Consider the following 24,797-nt stretch of genomic DNA (forward strand, 5'->3'; position numbering starts at 1 on the left):
AATAACTTGAAACTTATGGAAGATCCATTAATAAATCTCTCCTACTTCCCTGCCTACCACTAAACTTAGGGTCTTCAGTCTCTCAATTAAAGTACTGTTTTCTGTAGTTTCTAATGATTTCTAGGTCCAACTTTTTAATTGTTGGTCTATAGTGCCAGTTCTGAGCAGGACTATTCAAGTGCCCTACATAAGCCATCAATGGGAAGTGAGAAGTAAAACTTACCAATAAAAATTGCTTCAGATTTCCTTACAGCTTCCACTGGGTCACAAGATTCGTGAATGCTGTCCAGCCCATAACCTTAAATGAAAAAGTATTTGCCTTTGCCACTTCAGTCTGGTGGAAGAATGTGGTATGTTCAATTTCTCTCTGCCCACCCCCTGCCCCTCACCCTGAGCCAAATTTTTTGCCAGATAACCAGGGAAATTTCTGAGAACTCTACAACATAAAACAGAGTGTATGTCCTACATTACTCCCGGGCTTCTGCATCCAGCTATACCAAAGGAAATGTTTGTTTTGTGGATATATGTGTTCAGTGTCTAAGAGCAGAGCATTTCACTCAGCAGGTGCAGGCTGAGGCACAACGTTACCAGGTAACTAAAAAATAAGGAAAAAGCTGTCAGTCTTGAACTTGGCTGTGCTGAAGTCTGATAGGATGTGCTGTCATTGGTCTATCATTACTTGTGCAAATATCTAATCCGAGTGTGGTTTCTGTTGAAATGGCTTTCACAGATTTGCCTTGCTGGGGTTCACTGAGTACAGGAAGCATCAGGAGAGCCAGAAGAACATGGACATTTGAGAGCAGCAATCTTTTTGAAAATCAAAGAGCAAAGTTTGCTGCCCAGGGAGGCGAGTACTGATTATTACTACACTAACAGGTCCAAAGTTACCTTCAACAGTGATAGATATTGGGTGGAGGTGTTGCTGTAGGCTGCTCTGCAAAGATCTTTGCTCCAAGCAAAGCTATCTTGCTGTTCATTGAGGAACTATCTGGCTGGTTGAAGTTCTTTGTAGAAATAGTCTTCACACCAGTGGTTGCACACCTTGAGCACATACGGGAAGAAATGTTCCCTCATGTGATTAAACTTAGTATTTAGGAATAAAATCTTCCTCCCTGAAGTGGGTAGAAGCGTTGCAGCAGGATTTCTTCTGGAGGCCTCTAAAGCATCTAGTTCTAGGCAGAAGTCTGGAGACGGCTCCTGCTGCTCTCACTTGCGTTGCTGACCCACTGTAAGGCAGCAGCCGAGCCAGGCCCCTCTGCAGCGCTGCGCCCGTTCGTGCCGGGCAGCACCGCCCCTGCAGCGCTGCCGGCCCGGGGTCCCAGCGCCCCATCCCCGCACACGGCCGGGGCTGCGGGAGCCGCGGGCAGCCGGGACGGCCTTACCCACCCAGGCTCTCAAACTTCTCCCTGGCGGTCCGGGCGTAGGCGTCGCGGTCGTGCAGGGCGTAGGGAATGAACAGCACCCGCTTCACCTTCCTGGCAGGAAAGAGGGGAGAGAGCGGTCGGCGCGGCGGGGGCTGGGGCCGGGAGGGCTCCCGCGGCCCCCACAGCGCTTACTGCCCGAGGAAGCTCTGGATGTGCTGCTGGCAGTGGCCCAGGTACCCCCCTCCGTGCAGGGTGGAGTTAGACACCAGCAGCAGGCGCCGCGGGCCCCCCATGCCGCCCCAGCCGAGCCGAGCCGAGCCGAGCCGTGCTCCCTGCCCTGCCCGGCCCAGCCCGGTCCGCCCCTTCCTGCCCCGCCGGCGGCGCCGGGGTGGAGCCGAGGCGCTGCCGCCGGCCGGGCCCGGCCATGCTGGACTTCGCCATCTTCGCCGTCACTTTCCTGCTCATCCTGGTGGGCGCCGTGCTCTACCTGTACCCGGTAATGCTGCCGGGGGTGGGGGGCGCACGGCTCGGCCCCCGGTGCAGCGGGCGGGGAGCGAGCGGCCGAGCAGGCCCCGGCCCCGGCCCCATCCTGCGGTGCCCGCCCCATCCCACGGCCCCGGGCTCGGGCGGTGCCCTCTGCCCGTACCCCGCGGCCCGGGCCCGGACGGGGACGTGGCAGGGCCATCGGGAGCGTTCCCTGCCGTGCGGGGCGTTCCCGCGGCACCGCACCCCGCGGCACTCCTCCTGCTTTCCCTGGAGTGAATCCGCGTACCATAGGCGTTGTCTGCTCACCGTGCAGTTTTGCAGGTCTGCAGGGCAAAATCTGTGTGTAAGATCCCACACTGCAAACCTGACCGTTTAAATCTTTACACAGACATCTTTCATCTAACCAGATGAATAATCCTGGTTTAGCCAGGGTGACCAGGCACACGCTTGCAGTTTATCGGCTTAGCAGGTCTGAAGCCTGCAGATATAGCATATCCAGCTTTTGTTTAATGTTTTAAAGTAGTGCAGCAGTATGTGTATGGAAAATCCATCTTTCCTGCTGAAAAGCTGTGGGGCTTGTATAAAATCTGAAGTTTCCCATAGACTGATGCATTTCGTTTACTCTAGGCATCTAGGCAAGCATCAGGTATCCCTGGGCTGGCTCCAACGGATGAAAAGTAAGTCACTTCCATCTCCACATTGATCAAGTTCAGCATTGGCAGAGGATGCTGTTCATAACCAGATATCCTCTATGTTCCTCAGGGATGGCAATCTGCCAGATATCATTGCCAGCAGGAGTTTACATGAGTTTCTGGTGAACCTTCATGAGAAATATGGCCCACTGGTCTCTTTCTGGTTTGGAAGGCGTCTTGTCGTCAGCCTCGGCTCCATTGATCTCTTGAAACAACATATTAACCCCAACCGGTTGTGTAAGTGCCCTTTGCATTGTCTTTGAGTCCATTTGTTCCAGCCTTGCTGGGCATCTTATGTCAAAGGCAGTTGGGGTTTCATTCTAAGTCGAAAGAAAATGAGACTGTGTTAGCAGTTGACATGGTGGTTCAAGTATGGCTTTGCTCCTGCTTGCTGGACTTGAATATCAGTGACGAAGAGTTACTGCTGTCCAATGGCCATCGAGAAATCAGTGCACTCTTGTCTTTTACCGTCTCTCTACAGGCGAATGTGTATGGAAAGCATCATGCTCATTAGTCACTTGAGAGAGCAAGGTGAAGGTCCGGTAGCCACTTGGCATACATTTTAAAGGCAGTTTGAAATATGGTTTAAGAGGGAAAATTTTGCTAAATTAAGTCTGAAAACAACTAGGCTAGTTTATGATAACTGCTTTGTATAGTTCAGCATAGAGACTTTTTAAACTGTTATTTGAAGAAGTTCTTTAACTTTTGTTTTTCTTTGGTGTGTAGAATTTTGTGCTGAAAACCATTAATGATCTTCCGGTCTTTCAAGTTGTTGGTGGTGCTGGTAGCTGAGTTGATCATCTTAGTCCTGGGAAAGTATTTTAAAATAGGGTGTAAGTCTCTTAGGTGGGCGTTTTGCTTCCTAAGGTGATCACAGTCAGTGAGTTAACTCAGTTGATGTTTGGGTTTAATCCCTTGCTTTTGTGGTTTTTATCTTATGAGGTTGAATGAGGTGCTGGGTGCACACCTCTGTCCTGATCCTATAGGCTGTCTTTAGGCACAGGCAGATATCTCAGATAACTTTATGCTGGGGTCATGATGGGTAAGCTTCATGTACAGTTGCATGACAGACTCAAAAAAAATATGGTTACAGTCTGGGAAAGGAGTGGGAGTTAATGAGAATCAGCAAGACACAGTGGATAACGATGACACTCCAGAAGGTGGAAAACCACCCTGAAAGATCTAGATGTTCTCAAGTGTGTTTGGGGGAAATTGAGCAGACAGTCACTTTCTCAAAGCTCAGAGAAGTGGTGACAGGCCCCTGAGCAGGCAAGTTCTCAGAAGTGTTCTGAATTTGGGAGTATTTGAATACCAGAGAAAGATAAATACAGCGCCTGGACGTACATACAGGAAATTAAGTGACCCAGGCCACTACAGACTAGCCCAGCATCCTGCTATGCCAAGGACTAAACATGTATTTTTAAGCATGAGGATGAATAGGATGCATGTTGTATAATTAGAATTATAGACAAGGAAAGCGATAGAACTGTGTTTTTGTTAAGGTTTCAGTTCAGAATTTGCTTGGACACTGTGTGGGTCATCATAATGGCATAAGAGAGATGAAAGAGGAAGGAAGGGTGGATTGTCTTGGTAAAATGAAATACTGTGTTGGGGAGGTGACGTACTCCCACTTAACATTAACATCTTGTCCTGATGGCATTATGCTGGAACCCTCTGTCACCACAGGGAAGGAGAGTGAGATGGTTATCCCTGAGAGCTGGGGTAGCAGGAACAGGAAGAGGAGGGGAAAAAGCAGGGTGCATGAATTGCCCTCAATTCAGTCATCACACAGCCATGGATGAAAAAAGAAAGGGTACATTGAGTCATGTATTTTCTGTAAAGAGAGGAAAACATCTAGACTGTTGCACAAGATGAACATGAGCCAGACCTGGAATCCTGTGTGTGGCTCTAACCTCTGTACTCTGGCATGATGTTGAATAAAACAAGTGCAAATGAAGGCTGCCAGTGTTATCAGAGAAATGGGAAGCCAGTTGTGCAGAAGCCAGGGAAAGTGTGTTCATCCCGGCAGAAGGAATAAAGGCAGCAGCAGCAGGCTTGAGAAGGAGGGTTCTCATGATCTCAGACCTGAAAAAGCAGAGATATTAGTTGTATCAGTACTTTCCTTTTAGCATGGGTGCTTGTCAGAAGTGCTCAAATTTTTTTAGAGGTGATGACTTTTACTGGTTGTATTTCCTGAAGTGTTGAGGTATAAACAAACATAGCTGAGTAGCTGTAGCAAAACTGTTGATTTCCAAGGTTGAGGTGTAGGGTTTGGCTCCAAGTATCGTACAAAGGTTCTTCTCAACTCACATGTGTGTCACAGGTATGGCCAAACTTCTTGGAAACAGAAAGAGAGAGAGGTGCAGATAGTGCATCTCAGATCAGAGCCTTGAAGTTGGACTAATTGCATTCATAGTTATTAATATTTCTAATGCCAGGAGACTTTTTCCTTATGCTTAAAACAGTGTTTGAAATTGGTATGTTTTCATGGCCTCTTAAAACTTGGTTGTGATTAATTTGCAAGAAGAATTCAAAGGAAGTAAAACTTTGCTGCTGATACTGGTGATTCCCCTGAGTGGCTCTGGGGAAGGAGTCCAGGCCTGCAAAGAGTGTGGATGTGAAGAGGGTGGACTAATGCAGGATTGCCAGGAGCAGTACATTCAGACACCCACTTGGAAAACTCCCATGAGTTGATGTTCCATTTTGAGTGGGGACAATGAACCTGAAGCACATTGAATGCTGGAGATGGAACTATGGGTCCTGACCTGTCTGAGCAGAACAGCTTCACTGCTGTTCTGGAACCATTTGTATTGTGTAGTTTCAAAGATCCTTTCCATCTCTGATGTCCAGTTCTGCTTGGCATCTGGCTTGACTATCCCGTTAGATCTTTTCTCCCTTAGTACTTGCAGTGGCATCCAGGACAGCATTCTGAGGTTCTTGGGATGAGGGAGAAGACTTCCTTGTAAATGAATGGATCAATCAAAATTTTTATATGTTTCACTAAGAGGACTGAAAATGTAACCCTGGAGATATTTTCAAGACAAGGAGAAAGGAAGAAGTCTGTGAAAGTGCTGGCAGAACAGAGCTCCCTCCAGAGACAGTTTGTACCTTGTGGAGTCACTGGCCTCCCGCAGCTGTGGAGAAATGGCCATTTCCCAAATGGTGCAGAGCCAGCCCTCAGCAGAGGGCAGCCTGGGTGCTGCAGCCCTGAGAGCACAGCAGTGAGTGTATCACTTGTGTGGGACTGCCAGTTTGGACTAAGGACAAGGGGAGGAAAAAACGGAGCCTGTGGCTGATCCAGCAGCTTGCTCTCATATGCACCAGGAAAACTTTGCAGTTCCAGCAGGTGTTGGTGTTAAGCATCCTCCAGCCTCTCTAGATGCCTCTGCTTTCTGGATTTGCTATGTGGGCTTTACCACCTGCCATCTGTCTTTCTGGCTACCCAGTGTTGTGCCAAGCTCTGCCAAGGCCAGTCGGCAGGGAACTATGGCATGAATAGCAGCAACCAGTCCATGACAAAGTACCTTGGAGGAGGAATTGTCAGCAGCAGCTAGAGTCACATAACAGCCTGCTCCACGTGGAGAGCCATAGGTACCATCTGCTGTGCCAAAAGACACATGCTCATACTCCTTGTAATTCTAAGTGGGAAAGAGGGTGAGATCCAGAGCTTAAAAACATTGGAAGGGAAAAGATGTGAGAGAAAAACATTTAGGAAAGATTACCATATTCATGCCTCTGGCCTTGTTAGCTGCTTTTATGCCATTAGGTAGTAAGTCCTCTGCAGGTGGAATTGTCTCTTCTTGTATGTTTGTCCAGTGGCATAATGATCTCTGTAGGGTATTCTAGATACCTCCACAACTGGGAGAGTCATATGTGTCTAGCCCAGCCTCAGTGTTTTCTGATGCCTCAGAGGTTTCACTCTCCATCTGGGAGAAATAAGACTGTGATAAACAGTGACAATATCCCTCTTGAAAACCCTGATTCCTGCTTCCAAATAGTTCCTTAAAGATTCTGCCAGTTCTGCAAGACCCACTGAAAGGTTTACAGAAAGGGAAAAACATATGCCGTGCTTTTTCGCACCATTTTACATTGATACCTAGTATACTTTAGCAAATATATTAAATAGAAGTCCCTGGTGGTGAAATTCAAAGTTAAAAATCTAACTGAAGTGAGTCATGGATATGGAAGTTATGTGGTTTTGTCTAGTTTGTACACTGTTGCAAGTGTCTGTGTGGAAGGAAGATGGAAAGAAGGCAATTAGCAGTAGAAAGCATTCTATAGCTTACTGGGGTACTGTTTTCTGTAAGAGCTTCAGAGCTTCTCTGCTGGAGGCAGCCCTGACAGAGAGGCAGCTGCTGGTTTGGGAAGAGCTCATCAGCAGGGAACTTGGTGCATGCAAGAGAAATCATACAGGAAGAGTAGGGTATCAAATGAGGTTTGCTGGGGCTGTGAAGCAAGGGAAGGAGTGCAGAGAGCAGCCTCTGGCTACATCTCTTGTGTGAGCTGATATATCCTGAGTGCATAGCCTTGATCAGGGCAGGAGGGCACACCAGATGTGAAGGGGTAATGTGCTAAAGGGGCTGCAGGTCAGGCTGGAGAAGGGGAGGGACCGTGCTATACTCAATCTTGTCACCAAGGCAATGGCACAACCACCTGGGAACTGGCAAACTGGGAAGAAGCTCTGAAGGCATTGTTACTTAAAGAGTTACTTGGTAGAGCCAGCAGGCAAGCTCTGCTGGGAGAGCTGATCACAGGATGGCACCCTGCCCCAGAAAAGAGACCTTATGAGGTCCCAGCCCACACTGAGCAAGAGAAGCTTGACACCCCAAAGAGAGTGTTCCTAGGGGAAGGAGCTGTGCCTTGCTCACTGCCCAGAAGTAGCAGCACCCAATTAAAGAGGTTGCTGTTTTCATCAGCCCTGTGTAGTGTGACTTTTGAATGGTGTTTCCTCTGTTTGCTTTCAGTGGATCCCTTTGAGACAATGCTGAAGTCCCTCTTGAGATACCAGTCCAGCCTGAATGGGGATACAGGAGAGAGCCACATGAGGAGAAAGCTGTATGAAAACGGTGTGACCAAGTCCTTGCAAAGTAACATTGCTCTCATCCAGAAGGTGCGTAACTGCCTTTGTACAGCAGAGAAGCCATGTGTGTCTCACAGGGGAAAGTTTAATGAGAATGATCACTAGGATAAAGGACCTCCATTTCAATTAGTGCTGGAACTATAAGCATCTGAGACAGCAAACAGCCCCTACCTGTTCAAGCATGGCGTGAATATTTGGTTTCTCTTAGCTCCAATGGGCCAGGGGGAAGGGCTGAGCTTGGTTCCTTTTTATGCCAAGATACCAGATGCAGTTAAAGATATTGCAGCACCCTGATTCTAGATATATTTCCCAGGACAGGAGGGAGGAGCAAGGAACCAGCTATTGGGACCACAGACAGGTGAAGAACTGTTCTGTTGATTTAGTCCAGCATCTAAAACATGATGTGTTTTCCCAATCTGGAGCTATTAGTGTTAAAGGGTTTAAGGTTTCTTTTGTGACAGAGGGAACAAGAGAGGGAGGATAGGGCTACCTTGTTGGGAGAAAACCTTGAAAGAGGCAAAAGATTTGAGGCTAAAATGTTACTGTTTAGGTTAACAAGGGAAAGAAAGCCTGGAAAGAGTGTAGCTTCATGCCATAGCCATGAAAGTGTGGTCTGCCTTCAGAGCTGCCTTACGGTGGGAATGTCTCCAGGGGGTGTTTGGTAAATAGACTGCTGATCTTACTTCTAACTAATTGTTCATTCCCTCTCAAGCTGTCAGAAGAACTGCTGGCCAAATGGCTCTCCTTTCCTGAGTCACAACATGTGCCACTCTGCCAGCACATGCTGGGCTTTGCCATGAAGTCTGTCACACAGACAGCTATGGGCAGCAGCTTTGAAGATGACCGGGAAGTCATCCGATTCCGCAGGCACCATGATGCAGTAAGTGTCATGAAGAGCCAGGAAATTTCCTATTATATTTTTCCAAACTAAGAGCACAGAGCTTGTGTCTGAAATGGGACGTGGTATCCTAAAGAGAAGACCAGTTCCATGTTCATGGGAAGTCAATTTTATTTGGTGTTTTCATTTTCCTGAGTAGGGAAGAATAGAATAGTCCCAGCAGTGTCAGCCTGTGGTGAGTGATGGTACTGTTCTCTCTCTCATTTCAGATCTGGTCAGAGATTGGGAAAGGTTTCTTGGATGGGTCTCTTGACAAAAATATGACTAGGAAGAAGCACTATGAAGATGGTAGGTTCCTCCCAAAATCACAGTTTTCCTCCCACTCTGATTAATACTTAGGAATTAGCTAGTCTATGGAAGCACTTAATTTGCCCAGCTGTCTATCAGATGTGTTGTACTTACTCTCATTGTTTTGGAGTTGAGTGACAAGCCTACCATTACTTGAGAAGTTTGTAGGACTAGAACTCTAGTTCCAGGCCTAATTCTAGGGTCTATCCAGTCTGAAGAGTGATAGAGGTGAAGTATCAGGGTATGCTTGCTCCCTTCCTATTCTGTTCCCTAGTGTCCACTTTTGACCTCTCTTGGAGGCAAGCAACTGTGCTAGGTGGAGAGAGATGGAGCCACTTGATTTGGCCTGTATGGGCATCCATATGATGCACCTTTGGGGGAATGAGCTACCAGACAGTCACTCACAGGCTGGAGGACACAAGTACAGAGGTGCTGCTTTGAGGGATACTTTCCATGGGATAGCCTCTGATGTGCTCTTACAAGGTAACATGATTTTCAGGTCTGTTATGGCAGTACTTTCGTTTCTCATATATTTTATAGTAAGTAATTTTATTTTTTGGTTGTCCTGTCTTTTTTTGATCTTAATAATTAAACCCTTTCAGTATTGATTGATAAGACGTTAAACAAAAGTAGCTTCCATCTGGAACTAAGGATTTGCTTGTAAATCCTCCAGACTCAGTGTTTCCTTGTTCTTGGATAGTCTTCAGTAGGTCATTTAAATCAGGCAGCCAATGGCATCTAGGTCCCTAACTCCCCTTGGTTCTCACAATAGTTACCAGGAGTTGGGCACTCAGACAACTTCAGATGTGTGGACTTGTTGTGCCAAAACCCTCCACATTTTCCCCACTCTCCTCTCTCTGCCTATGCAGACTCTTTAGCACAGAGCCATCCTCTTGCTCCATGCCTGTAGAACCTCTGGCAAAAGGGGCACCATCAGTGGCTGGAGGTGCTGTGGTACTGTAGTAATTATAGCCCTCCAGGTCAGGTAACCAGTGTTATGTGGCTCATACATGTTTTCATGGAGGCTGATTAAACACGTTCTCTGATGGTTAAACATTGTGATTTGACTTCCCCTTAAATGATTTCAGCTCACAGAGTGCACATCTTGGTTATACCTGTAAGGATGGCTTTTTACAGGCAACCTGTGCTATTTGATTTCTACATTTTCAGCTAAATTGGAGATGCTGCCTTTCAGATTGACAGTAACATGTAACAGAGGCTGCTTCTGTAACTGAGCCCAGCAGGGACAGCTGGTCTGAAAATCTGCTTGAGGAGACGGATTTGCTTCTCTGCAGCACCAGTATGACCAGATTTTAAAATAAACATTTCTTTTTTGTTCCAAAGCTCTGGTGGAGATGGAATCCGTCTTAAGGAAAGTTACAAAAGAGCGCCGAGGCAGATCATTCAACAAGCATGTCTTTGTAGACATCTTGCTGCAAGGGAACCTGAGTGACCAGCAGGTCTGTGCAGCTGTTATATCATTACACAGTAATGGAGTTTTGATAGATGGGCAACTCATTACATTGTAGCCTTTGATTAGTATAAGTTATTGCATCTTAGCTCGGATTCTTTACTAAAGCAGGATTTCTAGTTCTTTTTTCCACTCCTAGAATGTTTAATTGCATTAGACTTTGGTAGCTTTCCTTACCACTGCTTCATAGCTATTTTTATAAACCAGAAATATGTTAATATTAAGCATGTCTCATGTGCAATTCCAGTGGAATTTCTACAGAGAGTTCAGTCCATGTCTTCTAGATTTATATGCTGCTCTTTGCACTAAAGGGATTTCATGTGCTTGAGTGGAGAATGTGCCACTTCTTTTTTATCTTTACAGTCTTGCAAACTTCAGTCTCTGAAGTAGATTTTATTTCCTAGATTCTGGAAGATACAATGATTTTCACCCTGGCAGGATGCATAATCACTGCTAACTGTAAGTACAGATTGTAGGTAACTTCCCATCCTTACACTCGGATGCCTAAAACTCTGTGTGATGACATGAGACTTATCCTAGGCTAATAAAAAGTTGTATTCATCATTTTCTTTCTCCTGAACTACAAACATATAGGAGAAGCTAATTTTTACATCAGACTCTTGACACAGCCTCACAGCTACTGAATTGAAACCAAGCTGTGTTTGACAGCCTTCCCAGTCTTTTGGTGAACCTTGGAATTTCTTCCCATTGCTTTTTGCTTGCACTCTTAACCCCAGATAACTGATGCTACATTTGATGAAAAAGCATCAAAATGTATAACCCACAAAGATCATGTTGTAAAATAGGTTCTGGCACATGGGAAAGAAATTATAGTAGAATGTTGGAATCTGCCTGGCCACTTTGAATTTCTGGAGGATAGGTATGTTTCATGTATGGAGGACATTCAAAGGAGTACTCTGGGATTTGTGCAAAGACTGTGGCAGAAAAATACAAATAAAAATACTAGCTGAAGCTGTGTAAAATGTCTTATGATAAGGGGATGGTTATCTGGCCCTGTATCTCAGCCAGTGGGGCTGGGACTCCAAAGAAAACCTCTGAGGTGCATCTAGGTGTGAAACAATGTGGAAAATAAATTAGGCAGCTCTTCCTCAGGGAATATCCTCTGCAAGTACTCCAGGAAGACTGCATTTTAAGGGGCTTGAATACACATGGATTCCAGATAGTTCTCACAGACAGACATTTTTGAGTGCTAGAAACATTTCCTTGTAGCTTTACATCCTACACACTTATTTCTTATGCAAGGTTTCTTTTTCGCTCTGCTATTGAAGATATCTTGAGTACTTCATAAAAGAGATGTAGTGGAGACAAGTGCTGACCAACCTGCTGCAGAGAGTTCCTTGTCAGGAGCCCCGGGCATTGGCTGGGCCAATTCATTTCCATGGTTGGTCTAATAACCCTGATTCCCCAGGGCTTGTTGATCTGTATGGTTCCTTTGCCAGAGCTGAGGGACTGAATGACTTAGTCTCCTGCACAGCTCCCTAAGCTCCTTACAGCATCAGAAAGAGAATTTTAGCTTGCAGGGTCTCTTACTACACAGGAGTTCAGCTCTGTTCCTACCTCTGAATACAGAATCAGCACAGCCTGCTGTGAACAGAGGTCACCCTTTTTTAGGTCAGAAAGTAACGCTGAAAATACAGGAAGTAAGAAAACTGAATGCAGGTTGTAAAGGATTGAATATTCTGGGTCCAGTCTTGTCTTGATTTCTTCCCCAGTGTGTACCTGGGCAGTCTATTTCCTGACAACCTCAGAAGATGTCCAGCAGAATCTCTACAAGGAAGTGGACCGCATTCTGGGGAAGGGACCAATTACACTTGAGAAAATTGAGCAGCTCAGGTGAGTCCTGTAGAAGGAACCGCAGAGGAAGGCTATGTCATGTGGTGTGGGACGGGGGTTTCACATGGAACCTGATGCCTAGCCTACACTGGGCCAGGAGAAGGCATCCAAAAGCTACTCCCTTTTTTTTTTTTTCTGGAAGTGATCAAACCATAGGATGACTTGCAACATAGAGAGAATCTGCTGTAGGACTCCAGACATGGGGACCAGGGTGCTCATTTCAGGGTGTCTTTTGAAAGCCCTTTAGGTTCATTGGTAGAGGAAAGCCCTGGCTGCCAGGCCAAAATTTGTTTGTTTAACTGTCTTGTTTGGTTTCTGTCCTAGTTTTCCAAAAGTAGAAGTAATCAGTCATTTTCCTGGTTAGATTCATGTTCGACATATTTAGAAAGAAAACATGGACCAATCTTCTTTTCAAAGGACCACTGGATGATGACTAGTCAACAGTGTGCCTTTATTTTTTGTGCATCTGTTGGTTTAACTGGGTGCATTTTGGTTTTGGACTAGTGTTAGGGAGTATCAAATGTGTGGGTTTCTTGCTGCTTCTTATATGGGTGAGAGAACCAGGAAAAGGGCTGGTGTGTCTGTGCTTTTTAGCAGTTTTGGTTTGGTTTAAAATCTGAAAGAAGAGAGATTTCGATAACCTTCCGTAAAAGCTGTTAATGAGATTTATTGCTTCTTGCAAAGCTGGGACTCCTTGCCAGAAAAAAAATACAGTAGGTGACTCAGCTCTCCTTGCTGCCACAAGGATGTGGACAAGCTTCTCTCTGGGAGGGTTAAACTAACCAAGTGTTACTGGTTGCAGATACTGTCGGCAAGTCCTGTGTGAGACAGTGCGAACAGCAAAGCTGACTCCCATTGCTGCACAGCTGCAGGAGCTGGAGGGCAGAGTCGACCAGCACACTATCCCCAAAGAGGTAGGGCCCTGCTGGGAGCACTAGGCCACTCCTTTCCTGTAGAGGGAGTTTGCTGTTTCCTCTTTTTCCCGACTAGGGGTGAGGCTGGAAGACCGTTTCTTCTGAAACTGTTCAACCTGAGTAGATGTTCTGTCATCTGAAAGTACAGTTTAGCTCAAAGTTTGCCTGCAGTTCCTCTGCAGGAGAGGCTCTGGGAATTCATGTTCTCTTGCTGAGCAGATTTGCTTCCAGTTCTGGGTCTATCAGAGATGAGTAATCTTTTGAAGGGGCTTATAGGCTCAGTTGTGCATGAAAGAACATTGTTTAAGGCCTGATCATATCACTCATCCATATCACCTTCCATTGCAGAGAATAAAGTAGCCCATACATACACGCCAGCAAGAGCAGAGAAATGGGGTCAGACCCTCTGTAACCACTAACAGTCACAGCATGATTCTTAGAAGTTAAAATCCTAACATCTGGGCATGGATTATGGAAATCTGTAGATGAATATAGCATAATTGTCTTTTTAATCCACCTAAATATGAGTAGTCTACAAAGTAATCATCATCCAGCAGAGCTGTCCAGAGGTGTCTTTAATTGTGCATTTCTTTCTGCTTTGACATAAATGTCATAATTTTCTTTGCAGACACTTGTGCTTTATGCTCTTGGTGTGATGCTGCAGGATAGTTCATCTTGGCCATCACCATACAAGTATGTAGAATCAACTTATTGCAACTAATTCCTTTCCTTTTTTAAATTAGATCTTAAAGCACAGCCTTTTAGGCTGCAGGGCCTGCCTTAAGCAGATTTTGGAGATGAAAGGCAGTGTAAGAAAATCAGTTTATTAAGGTTTTGGTTTGGTTTTCTCCATGGATATGCTTTTGGAGCAATTAAAGTCATGATCCTCCCATGCTCCAGTCTGCCTGTGTGCGTGTGTGCGTTAGAGTTTAATAAAAACTTTTTTTGTGCACACACAAAGAGTTTCCCTGGAAAATGCTGGTAAATTCTGTTTAAGGTTTTCTGTGAAACAGTGACTTGAATGGCTTTGGAATCACTGCTTGTCATCATGAAACAATGATACAAGAGAGGAAATGTCAGTCTGAAATTTTTGTTTTTTCAGGGGGAAGGAAAATGCTGCCTCATTATTTCTGTCTGTGAAAACAGAACAGGATCCAGGCCAGTGTTCTGGAGGTTAAAGAAAAAAATTGTTGTAGCTTCCTGTGGCCTCCAGGTGGCAAATATTAACGTGTATCTGACTTACTTCACTTGGGCTGGGAAAAAATGTGGGTCAGTTATTCTAGACAGAGAGAAAAGACTACTGGGATTTAGGAGAAGGAATAGAGCCTTTAGAACAGCACTTGTCTGGTGCTGTGAGTACACCTCTTAGAAAAGGCTCAGGCACTGATGCACCACTCTACAAGCACCTTGGCAGGCATTCCCTGCTAGGATAGGACACGACAGTGTTTAGGTTTGCTGAGGCCTCGTGGGAGAGACAGTGAGGACTGCTATAAACATTGTGTGTTTATTCCAGGAAGACTGGGGTTGAGCCTGAAGTAGATGTGTATTTCTGTGACAGAGACAGGAGATAGCTCTGTGTGATGCTTTCACCTATCTACTGTACAGAAACACTGTGCATAGCTGTTTGCCCTCTGTATTTATTTGCTAGGCAGCTGCATTTTCTCTCCTATTACATCTGTAATTTGCCACTTCAGGAGGAATGTAAGTTTGATGCTGCTTTTCCTGAGGGTCAGCACCCACATGCCCTTTCACCTTGTTAGAAGCAGAGCTTGGTTGTTTAGTCAGGGAAATGAAGGCTTGAAGAATTAAGCAGAAAGGTTTAGCAGAAAGGGAAAGAACTGTCTTCCATCCATCCAACCATCCATCCATCAAATTTTCTGTTTGGAGGTGGTTTTTTTGTAACATTTAAATTGAATTATATTTTGTTAGTCTCCCTTGTTTTAACTCATGCCAGCCCTGGATAATAGTTTTCTTACAGCTTCTACCATCCTAAAGCTGGAAACCATTTTTCTCACTTGAATGAGTCACCGTCTTCCCTCCCCCAGCACATACACATACACACACCAGCTGCTTGAAGAGAAGTGTGAGAGGCAAAGAGAAAAGGGAATATTTTTGGAAGTGAAAAAGGAAGGGACTCAAGGGAGAGAGGGAGGGAGGCAAATGAGATTGCGTGTGCCCTGGAGGGGAATAGAGGGCAAGTAGCGGCATTAGCTCAGCTGTGTACTCAAGCTAAATACCCACTGCTGAGGGGTAATGTATGTTAGTTCCAGCCCTGTCTCACACTAACTGAGTTTGTCAGCATTTTGACCAAGATGGGACACAGCTGACCAGCTGGGAACATTAATGGAGTGGATGCACGATTGGCTTCATATGTTTGTGTGGAATTACGCAGCACGATTTAGAGAGCGCAAATTAGTGAGATTCTGTATTTTGTTGCCAGTTTTTTACTCGAGTGTGTGCCCATGTTTATGGGAAAAGGGTGCTGTGCCTGAACAGAAGGCCTTAGTGTATTTTGTTTTTCATAGGTTTGACCCAGAGAGATTCAATGAGGAATCAGCCATGAAAAACCTGTCCTTATTGGGTTTTTCAGGAAGCCAGGATTGCCCGGAGCTGAGGTGAGCATAGGAAAGGGGGTCTTTCTGAGTCTCTCTGGCAGAACAGGAGAGGAGGTGCTTTCAGCATCTTCCTGGTACTGCTGGGACAACCTGTCCAAGCTAGCTGTTGTCCTTTGGCACATTTACATCATAGCAAGGTTTTTATTCTTTTCTCCTGATTCTTCCCTCAGGTTTGCCTATCTAGTGACTACAGTCCTGCTGAGTGTGCTGGTAAGGAAACTGTATCTCCACCCAGTGAAAGGACAAGTCATGGAGACAAAATATGAACTGGTAACCTCACCAAAGGAGGAAGCCTGGATAACAGTGTCCAAGAGAAGCTAAGAGGAAACAAAACAAGGGTTTGAAAGTGCCAATAGTGAAGTTCTGAGCAAGGGTCTTAAGGAGAATCGTGCTTGGCACCACATTGACTCAGCCAAGGAATTTTACATCCAGTTTTTTTTACCTTCCACATTCTTAAGCACATGCCTATCTTGGGTACTTTTTCTAACTCAACCAGTAGTCATATTAAAGTAGATTTAATCTGTATGCCTTTTTTACATTTGCTTTTGGATTTCTGGCCAAATCATTGCAGAGGAAGCAACAAAACCTTTCAGTGATATATGTATGAACTATTGGGTATCAGCTAGTCAAAGACCAGCCCCTTTCCAATAGCAGCCAGAGCTGGATAAGAGTGCCTCTGTTATCCAGTGGAATGCTTCTTCAGGGATCCTAACCAGATAAGATCTTGGAGACACAAGGACAAAGCCTTTCTCTATATATAGGTATTTTTATTCAAAGTGTCTTTCCTTCCCTTGAGCTATATCTATAACTGTCAAGAAGAGCAGATACATCTTGTGAGAAGTATGTGTGAGTGTGAGAGAGAAAGAGAGAAATAAAGTGGGGTGGGAATTGCACCAGTTCTCTTGCTGTATAATCTTGGCATGCTGTGGGGTTGCAAGAGAAAGAATGACTGAGAAATGCTAGTAAACCAAGAGGAATAAAATTGATTTGGCCCCTGAGAAAACAGAAGTATCAGTAATAATATAATGAAATTAAATAAAACCATAGAACAAAGCCCTGAGAAAGGGATTCTCTATCCTGAAAGTTCTGAGGGCAGTGTCTAATATTATCTACATCAGAAGTTGACAGATGCTTTCAGTTCATTCAGCACTGGGTCAGCCTGAGATTGATCATACAAATGCTGGAAAGGCAGAGTGCTGATTTTATAGAGCTCTAGATTAATGTTGTACTTAATAACTTAAAAGCCTTTCAAAGAATCTTTTTCCTCCTCCAAAATGGGTGCCAGCCAAAGCAGCATCAAGTGCTGCATGTTCACATGCTTTTCCCTACTTCTTTCTTTTTCTTTTGTCCATTACAGGACAGCTCCTGAAAGATTTTTCAGAGTGCCACTGAAAAGGTTGTGAAGCAGGAACCTCTTCCTCCATCATCACATTGGATTAATTGCCATCTGACTTCCTTTTCAGGTTGTGTTTCTCCCTTTTCTTGCTTACACAGGATCACCCTTTATCTTTATTTCCTTTATCAGGAAATCTGCTGGTCTTGTAAAAATGTTCTGTATTGCTGCCGAGTGCCAGCCTGAATGCGGTCCTGTCAGCTCTTATGGAGTTAACATCTGATGCCAGCCTCTGTGGGCACAAGACAAAGAAAATTCTGCTCTTGGGTTTAACTTGTCAGCTCTGCTTTTGGTCGAGCTGTAGAGATTCAGATCCCCCTCAGTGTAGCTTCTATTAGGGGAGAGGTGACACAGAGATGCTGGGCAGAAAAAGGAGGGTTGTGCAGTTCAGCTTGTGCCTCTCTTGCATTGATTTTTATAATGAACTGCAAGAAAGCTCTTGATAATCTGACCTCCACTTAACTCAAGGTTGGTCATGTCCCCAGATAGCAATTCATGTTAGGCTTTGCTTCACTGCTTATGCAAACAGGCCTATTTTTCTTGAAGGTTGCAGATGTTTCCTAAACCACCTGGAGAAATCAGCATGATAAAGGATTTTAGTTTAAATCATCCTTGGTGTGCAGAGGAGGTAAAACAGAGGTCAAGGTATTGCCTTCTTGGGAAAATATGGTAGGATAACATTGTCCCTGCTAGGAACTGGACAAGGAATATAATTGTGTGGCAGAAATCTGCTTTCTTTTAGCTGTGTCATAGGAGTGAAGCTTTTGGACACTAGAAAAGCTTCCCAAATGTAATTGTCCAGACTTCTGTTACAGCATTTCTCTGCCCTGCTGGAGCTGTTCAAGCCAACTGCCTTGCAACAACCCTTCCCCAGTTACAGGAATCAGAAATGGGAGTGATTCCATATAATTTGTTATGAATTTTCCATCAGCCTCCACCCACAGAGTCTATCTGGGCCAGTGATCAAGCATGCTACAGGAGTCCATGACTGATACAGGAGAATGTGGCCCAGTGTGCTGGAGAAAGCCAGTGATCAGTTTGTGTTTGCTCAAAACTGTCAAAAAAGCACCCTGACTCATCAGTTAAGGAAATGTGTTGAGCATGGAGGGAAAGGAGGCGGGTGAGGTGCTCTCAAGCATTTGTTATGCACTGCTGGGACACTGAGGTCACAGCCCCATTGTTTGCTGCAGTCTGTAAGTTTCCGTTCTTCACTCTATGTGTGTCAGTCATTTCAAACAGCTTAACTACAAAGATTTTAGCCCAGCTGTGGACCCTTGTGCAGCAAACCTTTTTTTGTATGAGAATGTTCATGGATTGGAGCTTTCTCATGAAGTTTTAATCTATTTTGATTTGAAGATTGAAATACCAGTTTTCTCCAATTTCTGCCCTCACCCCTTGTCCAGCATGCGCTATCAGCTGGTTCTTGTTTGGCCTGGCTTCCTAAGGAAGACTTGTGTTCATAGAGTGTTCTCCCTTCCCACTTATGTTTGGCCATTTTCTCTGTTCTCACAAGAAGTAACTTCTGAGCCTTGGGCCAAATCAGCTGCATTTGACAGAGATCAGAGTATGAAATGTCAACACTGTTGTGTTCCTGCAAATTTTGTGGGGAAAAAAAAAAGAGAAAGGTGTCTGGACATAGGGAGTCGATGCTAGATGTGTCACAAGATTGCAGTCAAAACCGAAGCATTGTTAGATGCTGGCCTGGGGAAAAGCCTGAGTCAGCACCTGCACTGTAGCAGATAGCCAGTCTCAGGAGTCCAGTCAGTAAAGAACAGGGTTTTGTCAGTCCTGCTGCTCAGACCCATGCACTAAGGACACATCTAAAGCCCAGAGATCCCTTCTGATTGCAACATTGACATGTGGGCGAGCATTGCAACCTGTGGGAAAAAATGCCTTGGTCTAGGAAGAAAGCCAAGGGGGAGGGATTGCTTCTCTAAGACAGGGAATAATTTCTTTTTATGCTTCATATTCCTGCTCTACACCAGCAAGCTGCTTCACAAATTCAACAGGTGGTTTTGAAAAGCATACAGAAAAGCTGTCATTTCATTCCTTGGACTCTTACTGTAGAACAGGTTTCTACAGAGAGCTGCAAACTCACAGAAGTAAGATGCTGAATATATCCCTGTGCCTGTGCAACCTGCTGCCCTCAGCAGCAGGCAGCCAGTGCAGGTGGTGGGAGCAGTCAGGCCATCCCTAATGGGCTGTTTATGGCTGGCACAGCCTTTTACTTTTGCCCCTTGTATTGGTGGCAACTGGTGAGGCAGTCAACACAGCTCTGAGCAGAGCAGACAGCTTACTGAGCTATCCTCCCACTGCCTTCCAAATATCCATGAATGGTGTTACCTCTACATTTTAATTAACCTGGGCTACATAGAGAGGCACTATTGTACATTATTAATATCCTTCTGTTCCCAGCAGTTTAAGAACTTGCTGGTAATGGCTGTGGCATGCAGCACAGGTTTGCAGGCTGCATGCCTTATTTTCCATCATTAAATGGGAAGGATGGTCTTGGCAACTTCTGTCCTACTTGCTGCAAAAGTAAATGTTGGTTATTGGGCAGAGTGGATGCTTGCTGATTTAAAATACCTTGGGCAGCTCTCGTGCCAGCTCCCCCATTAGCTGTGCAATTATGTGAACCTGAGGCTGCTGGCAATCCAAATTGGGAAAACACTGTCTCTCACCTGCATAGTTTGTTGGTGAACATTTTGGTGCTGCTTTAACTCACAGGTCAGCAACATTGCTTTCTCACTACTTCTTTGTACATGTTCCCCACTGACAGCGGGAGATACCTGTACAGTCTCCCCCCTCAACAGTGCCATGTATGACCTGCCCAAAGTTTCTGCTAATTCTATGGAGGGGGCTCCCTGACACTGACCATTGCATACAGATATATCTTGATCAGCACAGTAAAGCCTGTAGCTTATTGACTTCCTTTTTGTGTTCAGATCCTTTTGTAGCTTTGGGGCAAAAAGAATGGGGTAGAGCAGTACTACCTTCAGGAAAGCACTTTGAACATACAGGACCTCACCCACCTCCCAACCCCTTTTATCAAAAGTGGCAAGGAAGGTGGAAAAAGGCTTGTACTGAGAAGGAAAATCTTCATCACTTGTGGGTTATGCCACCGAGAAGTGAAACTGTTTTAATTACAATGGCAGCTCTTGCTGCTTCTTTCCACTTGTGCAAAACAAGAATTGCTGGAAAATATTCCAGGCATCTTTTTCTGGAGCCTGGGGGTATGATCCCATCTTGACACCTCTCTATAGTTCAACTCAGGAGTGGATTTTAGCAATCACTTTTCAAGTAGACAAAAGGCCTATTTGACATCTCTTAGGATTCAATGCCAGGGTTTTGGTGGTAGCAGACAGAGAAGAGGAACTACCACATGAAAGAAAAAAAGATGAAGAAAGTGTTCTTCACTTATGGAGGGTGGAGAAGGAGACAAGATAAGGGTTTCCATGGCAACATTCCTTGAAGATAAGTATTTTTAAATCTGTGTGAATTTTAGCATTGAAAACACCGTTGTGTTTTCCACAAAAAGATTTGGGGGAGGGCTGGAGTAGGAAGAATTTTTTCCCCTGCTTTTCAGGTCATTCGAGTTTGTTTTACAGAGGAGCCTGAACCCAAGCTAAATGAAGTATGTGTGATTGCTATGATGTTAATGCTTCTGTAAAGAAAGCCTTGCTTCCAGGAGGCATAAAGCATCAGTCATAGTTCTATATCTGCACCAACATCTTTGGCGCAAGCACTTGATCATCTCTTTAATGGGAAAAGTAGTTTAAATAAATCAAGGCTAGACCAGTTAAAAGTCACAAGGACAAATCTTGCAGGATTCCACATTAAAACTAGTGTAACTTGGCATGAAGTCTTAATTATAATTGATGTACAGATAAGTGATAGTAGTAGTAATGAGGTAGCTGAGACCTTTTGCCTTGGCCAAAGAGTGGAGGATGAGAACTGAAAAAGCAGAGAAACCAGCTAAAATGTGTCCCTGGTGTGTGTCCCAGTTACTTCAATGACAGCGAAACATCCCTGTAGGTGGACAAGTGATGCTCCAGTGACACTGCTATGCAGGAAATATTTGCTCTTGATATGGGGTTGGGCCACCTCTGAACCTCTCTGAAGCTTCTCTGCTCCAGTCTCTGCATTGCTGAACAACTCACGGGCACTGGCACGCTCTGCTACCACCTCTCTGCTGGCATCCAGGCAGGTCAGCTCTGTCACAAGCCTGGCAGTGAGACATCCAATGCTGTGTGCCTGCTTGGCTGCCAACTTTGTAGTCTCACTAAAAAAGGCTATTTTTTTTTTAAACGGTTGCTTCCAACTCAGTGGTGACTCAGACACTGCAGCAAGGGTAAAGTGATCATCTTTCCTTCAAAGCTTTACAGCAGAAGGCCCTGGGTATCCTCTCTAAATGAGAGCTTGCTGAACCCCACCATCAACTGGATTCAGATCTTTAATTTAACTGATGGAATGAGATGATCCAGCAGTCCTGTGTACCTGCTGGCTCAGGGCTTGTGTTTCAGCAATAGACTAAATGATTTCTACAAGTACTTTGTATTCAGAAGCCCTGGGGAGGGGAGGCTGAGAAAGAATGGTCACATATAAAAGAGAAGGGGGCAATTCACCCATTAGGGCTCTTTTGCTGACCAAATTTCCCTGGGCCATGAATCCAGGAAAGGAACAAAAATACATTGGAATAGTAAGAGAAAAACAGTCATATTTTGCTATTTATCCTTTGGGGTGAGGGACAGGAAGCAAATAAGGGTGTCTAAAAAGCATAATTCATACTGTCAAAAGCGTGGAAATTGGCACCCAGTAGTATTGTTTCATACAGAAGAAGCAAGGCTCAGATCTAGCTAAGATGACTTGTCAACTTCCCTACAGCTTCATCGATAGAACCTACCAGCAGCGTGGAAAAAAAGCTGCACTTCTTATGTTACTGTTGGATCCTCTATAAAGATTCACTGTTGTCAGATTTCTAATTCTGGGAATAATACGATGCCCTGACGTTAGCACTAACGTGAAAATGCATACTCTGGCTTGGACTAAAAAGCAACTGACTTGCTCATGTAGGACTTGTTAGATTTTAGTTATTGATTATGTATATCATGTTTATTCTGTCTCTTCCTTTAAGACCACTGTGGTATTTTGTGCTGCACTCTCATGCTCTAGCTCCTTACAGCTGAACTGGAGATGCAGGAAAACTGCCATACCTAAATAACACAAGTGCAGCAACTTCAGTATCCAGTATCCAGAAGCTGACTCTTACTCCATCCGTGGATGCATGTGAGCCAGCCAGGCACAGCGTCAGGGCTCAGGGCTCCGTGGGCGTTAGACAGCACTGATGGGATTGCTGCTGTGCAGGGGAGCGGAAGAACTGCCTTGTTGCACCATGTACGAGTGTTCTTACACAGCTCTAAGCTTGCACAAATGCAGTGTCCAGGCCAAAAAGACCTGCCTTCTGGCAACTTGTCTACCACCTGCAACTGTCCTACTTGGGGATAAAGGTGTGGCAGATTTGTTTCTGAACGTGTCCTGGCTTTACGAGGGGGCTCTCCTGCTTTTTGAAGCCCTTCCAGAAGTCTGAATGGGAGAAAGGTGCCTTAAGAGGAGAGGAGTGAGCTGTGTGAGTTAATGGGAGCTGACAGGGATGCCTGCAAGAATACACCATCACATATGACAGGAAACCAACTAGACCAATGCCCCACATTCATTGGTAAGCAAGATATTTGGGAACAGAGAGGGTGTTTGAAGTACTTAGTTCTTCTGCTGTGAATTCATACTAAATTTGACAGAGCCTGTGCCTTGATTTGATGATACCGTTCTCCTAAAAGGAAGAAGCAAATTGATTGCTTGTTAACAGAATGCTCTAAATTAACCTCAGGCATGGGCCTGGGCCTGCAAACCTTTGCATGACTGTGACTATTATTTATGCTGTATGATTGCTTTGAATACCGCTGACTGTTCAATATATTGGCCTGGCACAGCTGCGCTGAAATTTTAGTTGTGGCTTTCAGTTGTTGGAAATGAAATTTTTGAAGCTGTTTAGGTGTTGGGATTTTGAATACCTCATTAAGCACCTACTTGACTATTTAAATGCCTAGATATCTTTGTACATCTAGTGTTGCCATAATGCAAAAAAAAAGGAAATTAAATAGAAGGTTTGTTGGGTCAGGCCTCTGGTTTCATATCCCAGCAGTGATAACTAGGTATATACACCATAGTTCACTGCAAAATCTTTTCTGCTTGAGGAATCTTGATGGAGACTTTTACATAGTAGAGATAAAAACACTGCAAACATACATCCTGCGTTAGCCTTTATATATTTTATAGCTGTACTGTTCTAGTGTGGTAAACTGAGCTGAGCAATCACATTTTTTCAATTATCCTCAAGAACAGGAAATCCTTATCACCTCTGTGTTTCTTTCTCCCACTACTGCAGCATTGGTCTTGAAATTGTCACCACAGCTCAAAATCCTCATTCTGTAAATTAAACTGTGATTTAAAAGAATTTTACAGTACAGCCTCCTCATAAAACTCCACAAGTCTTTTACTGATGTGACTCACTCAATTACTCATGTGGGCAGACGTTCAGATAATAAAAGTAGTTAATGGAAAGCTGTGAGAAATACTGCTGGTTCCTGAGGAGGCAGCCAGGGGGAAGGCTACTGCGGGTATTTTATCCGAAGAGCTGCTGAATTCACTGAGCTCCCAGCCATTTTTTTAAGATAAGGATTTCTCCGTTCTGCTTTTTCCTTTGTATAAGAACAGCTTGAGAAATCAGACTGGCAACAGAGAAGCAAAAGCACACCAGCTGTACATGTTTGCTCTTCTGCTCCTCTTCCTACATATTAGGGATGATAGCCAGCCTGTGCCCTGAAAAAATCTCTTTATCCTAGTGATGTATGTACCTAAACAACACTCAGTACTCTAATGAGCTCTGGATTCCTGAATCAAGGAGTGGAACTAACCAGTAGCTAAATAACTCCTTTGTTTGGAGGTGTCACATATACTGACAAGGATCAGATTTTTCTGGAATTAATAATGGTGCCTTGAGTTTGGTGTGCAGTAGGTCAGGTAATACGTCTAGAAAGCAGGTTTCAATGACATTTCAGTGAGTGCACATTAGAGGAATATGGCACATTTTGAAGTCGGTGAGGCAGAAAGGAACTGAAGAGTAGTAAGGTACCACTTGGATGTAAGAGCTCCCTAACAAAATGAAATTACATGTATGATGATTTCAAAGAGACTTAGAATTAAGCCAAAACTGGAACTAGTGTAAGTGGACCAGCTGATTAGAGCTAAGGGCTAACTGGCATTTGCAAAACAACCAGAGCAGTTAACTCTTGGTTGTGTGGCTCTGAGGCTGCTAGATTTCCTTACAAATGGCTGTGTGAGCCCATTCCAACAACAGTGCTGGATATAGAAAGAGAGAGGACATGAGGATATGCTCATTTTTCATGCAGAATGAGCTGCAGGGAGACTATGGCTTGACTTGTAAAATAGAGCTTCTGGCACAGAGAAGCAGTGCATGGATGTTGAGGCTCTGGATCAGAGAAAGTAAGCTGTCAAATTATATTTAGCGACTACATGCTGCAGGAAAGCGCAGAGAGGGAAGGAGGGAACTATTGCATAGCTGGGCCCCATGAGTAGTGAGCACACAGAGCAGGGAATGAGGCTGTTAAGAGAGGATGAATTGCCTTGGTGTTCCTGATTCAAATAAATCTCTGTGTGAGGCCAGG

General features: G+C 44.7%; 2 protein-coding genes across 5 annotated transcripts in view; one reads left to right on the top strand and one right to left on the bottom strand.

Annotated features, from left to right (window-relative positions):
* LOC127471129 (alpha-aspartyl dipeptidase-like) overlaps nucleotides 1-1,687 on the bottom strand; it is a 7,006-nt gene extending 5,319 nt beyond the window's left edge. Inside the window, exons 1-3 of the mRNA XM_051787707.1 lie at nucleotides 1,557-1,687; nucleotides 1,387-1,475; nucleotides 224-298 (exon numbers count right to left, since the gene is read on the bottom strand). Coding sequence (XP_051643667.1) covers nucleotides 224-298; nucleotides 1,387-1,475; nucleotides 1,557-1,657 — 265 coding nt within the window. The 5' untranslated portion in view covers nucleotides 1,658-1,687. The remainder of the gene's footprint in view (nucleotides 1-223; nucleotides 299-1,386; nucleotides 1,476-1,556) is intronic.
* Nucleotides 1-16,187, top strand: part of LOC127471127 (cytochrome P450 20A1) — a 17,751-nt gene extending 1,564 nt beyond the window's left edge. Inside the window, exons 1-13 of one of the 4 annotated variants that reach the window (XM_051787704.1) lie at nucleotides 1,668-1,860; nucleotides 2,478-2,527; nucleotides 2,613-2,779; nucleotides 7,507-7,652; nucleotides 8,335-8,502; nucleotides 8,730-8,808; nucleotides 10,153-10,268; nucleotides 10,684-10,738; nucleotides 12,013-12,133; nucleotides 12,936-13,047; nucleotides 13,676-13,740; nucleotides 15,573-15,662; nucleotides 15,833-16,187. In XM_051787704.1, coding sequence (XP_051643664.1) covers nucleotides 1,789-1,860; nucleotides 2,478-2,527; nucleotides 2,613-2,779; nucleotides 7,507-7,652; nucleotides 8,335-8,502; nucleotides 8,730-8,808; nucleotides 10,153-10,268; nucleotides 10,684-10,738; nucleotides 12,013-12,133; nucleotides 12,936-13,047; nucleotides 13,676-13,740; nucleotides 15,573-15,662; nucleotides 15,833-15,983 — 1,392 coding nt within the window. In that variant the 5' untranslated portion in view covers nucleotides 1,668-1,788 and the 3' untranslated portion in view covers nucleotides 15,984-16,187. Of the gene's footprint in view, nucleotides 1-1,667; nucleotides 1,861-2,477; nucleotides 2,528-2,612; nucleotides 2,780-7,506; nucleotides 7,653-8,334; nucleotides 8,503-8,729; nucleotides 8,809-8,947; nucleotides 9,292-10,152; nucleotides 10,269-10,683; nucleotides 10,739-12,012; nucleotides 12,134-12,935; nucleotides 13,048-13,675; nucleotides 13,741-15,572; nucleotides 15,663-15,832 lie in introns of those variants that run through there. The other 3 variants (XM_051787703.1, XM_051787706.1, XM_051787705.1) reach the window with 3 other exon arrangements.
* Nucleotides 16,188-24,797: the final 8,610 nt, after the last annotated feature.

The sequence above is a fragment of the Manacus candei genome, unplaced genomic scaffold (assembly GCF_025592945.1).
Source record: "Manacus candei isolate 608988 ecotype Guabito, Panama unplaced genomic scaffold, ASM2559294v1 h1tg000023l, whole genome shotgun sequence".
In the NCBI taxonomy this organism is placed as follows: Eukaryota; Metazoa; Chordata; class Aves; order Passeriformes; family Pipridae; genus Manacus; species Manacus candei.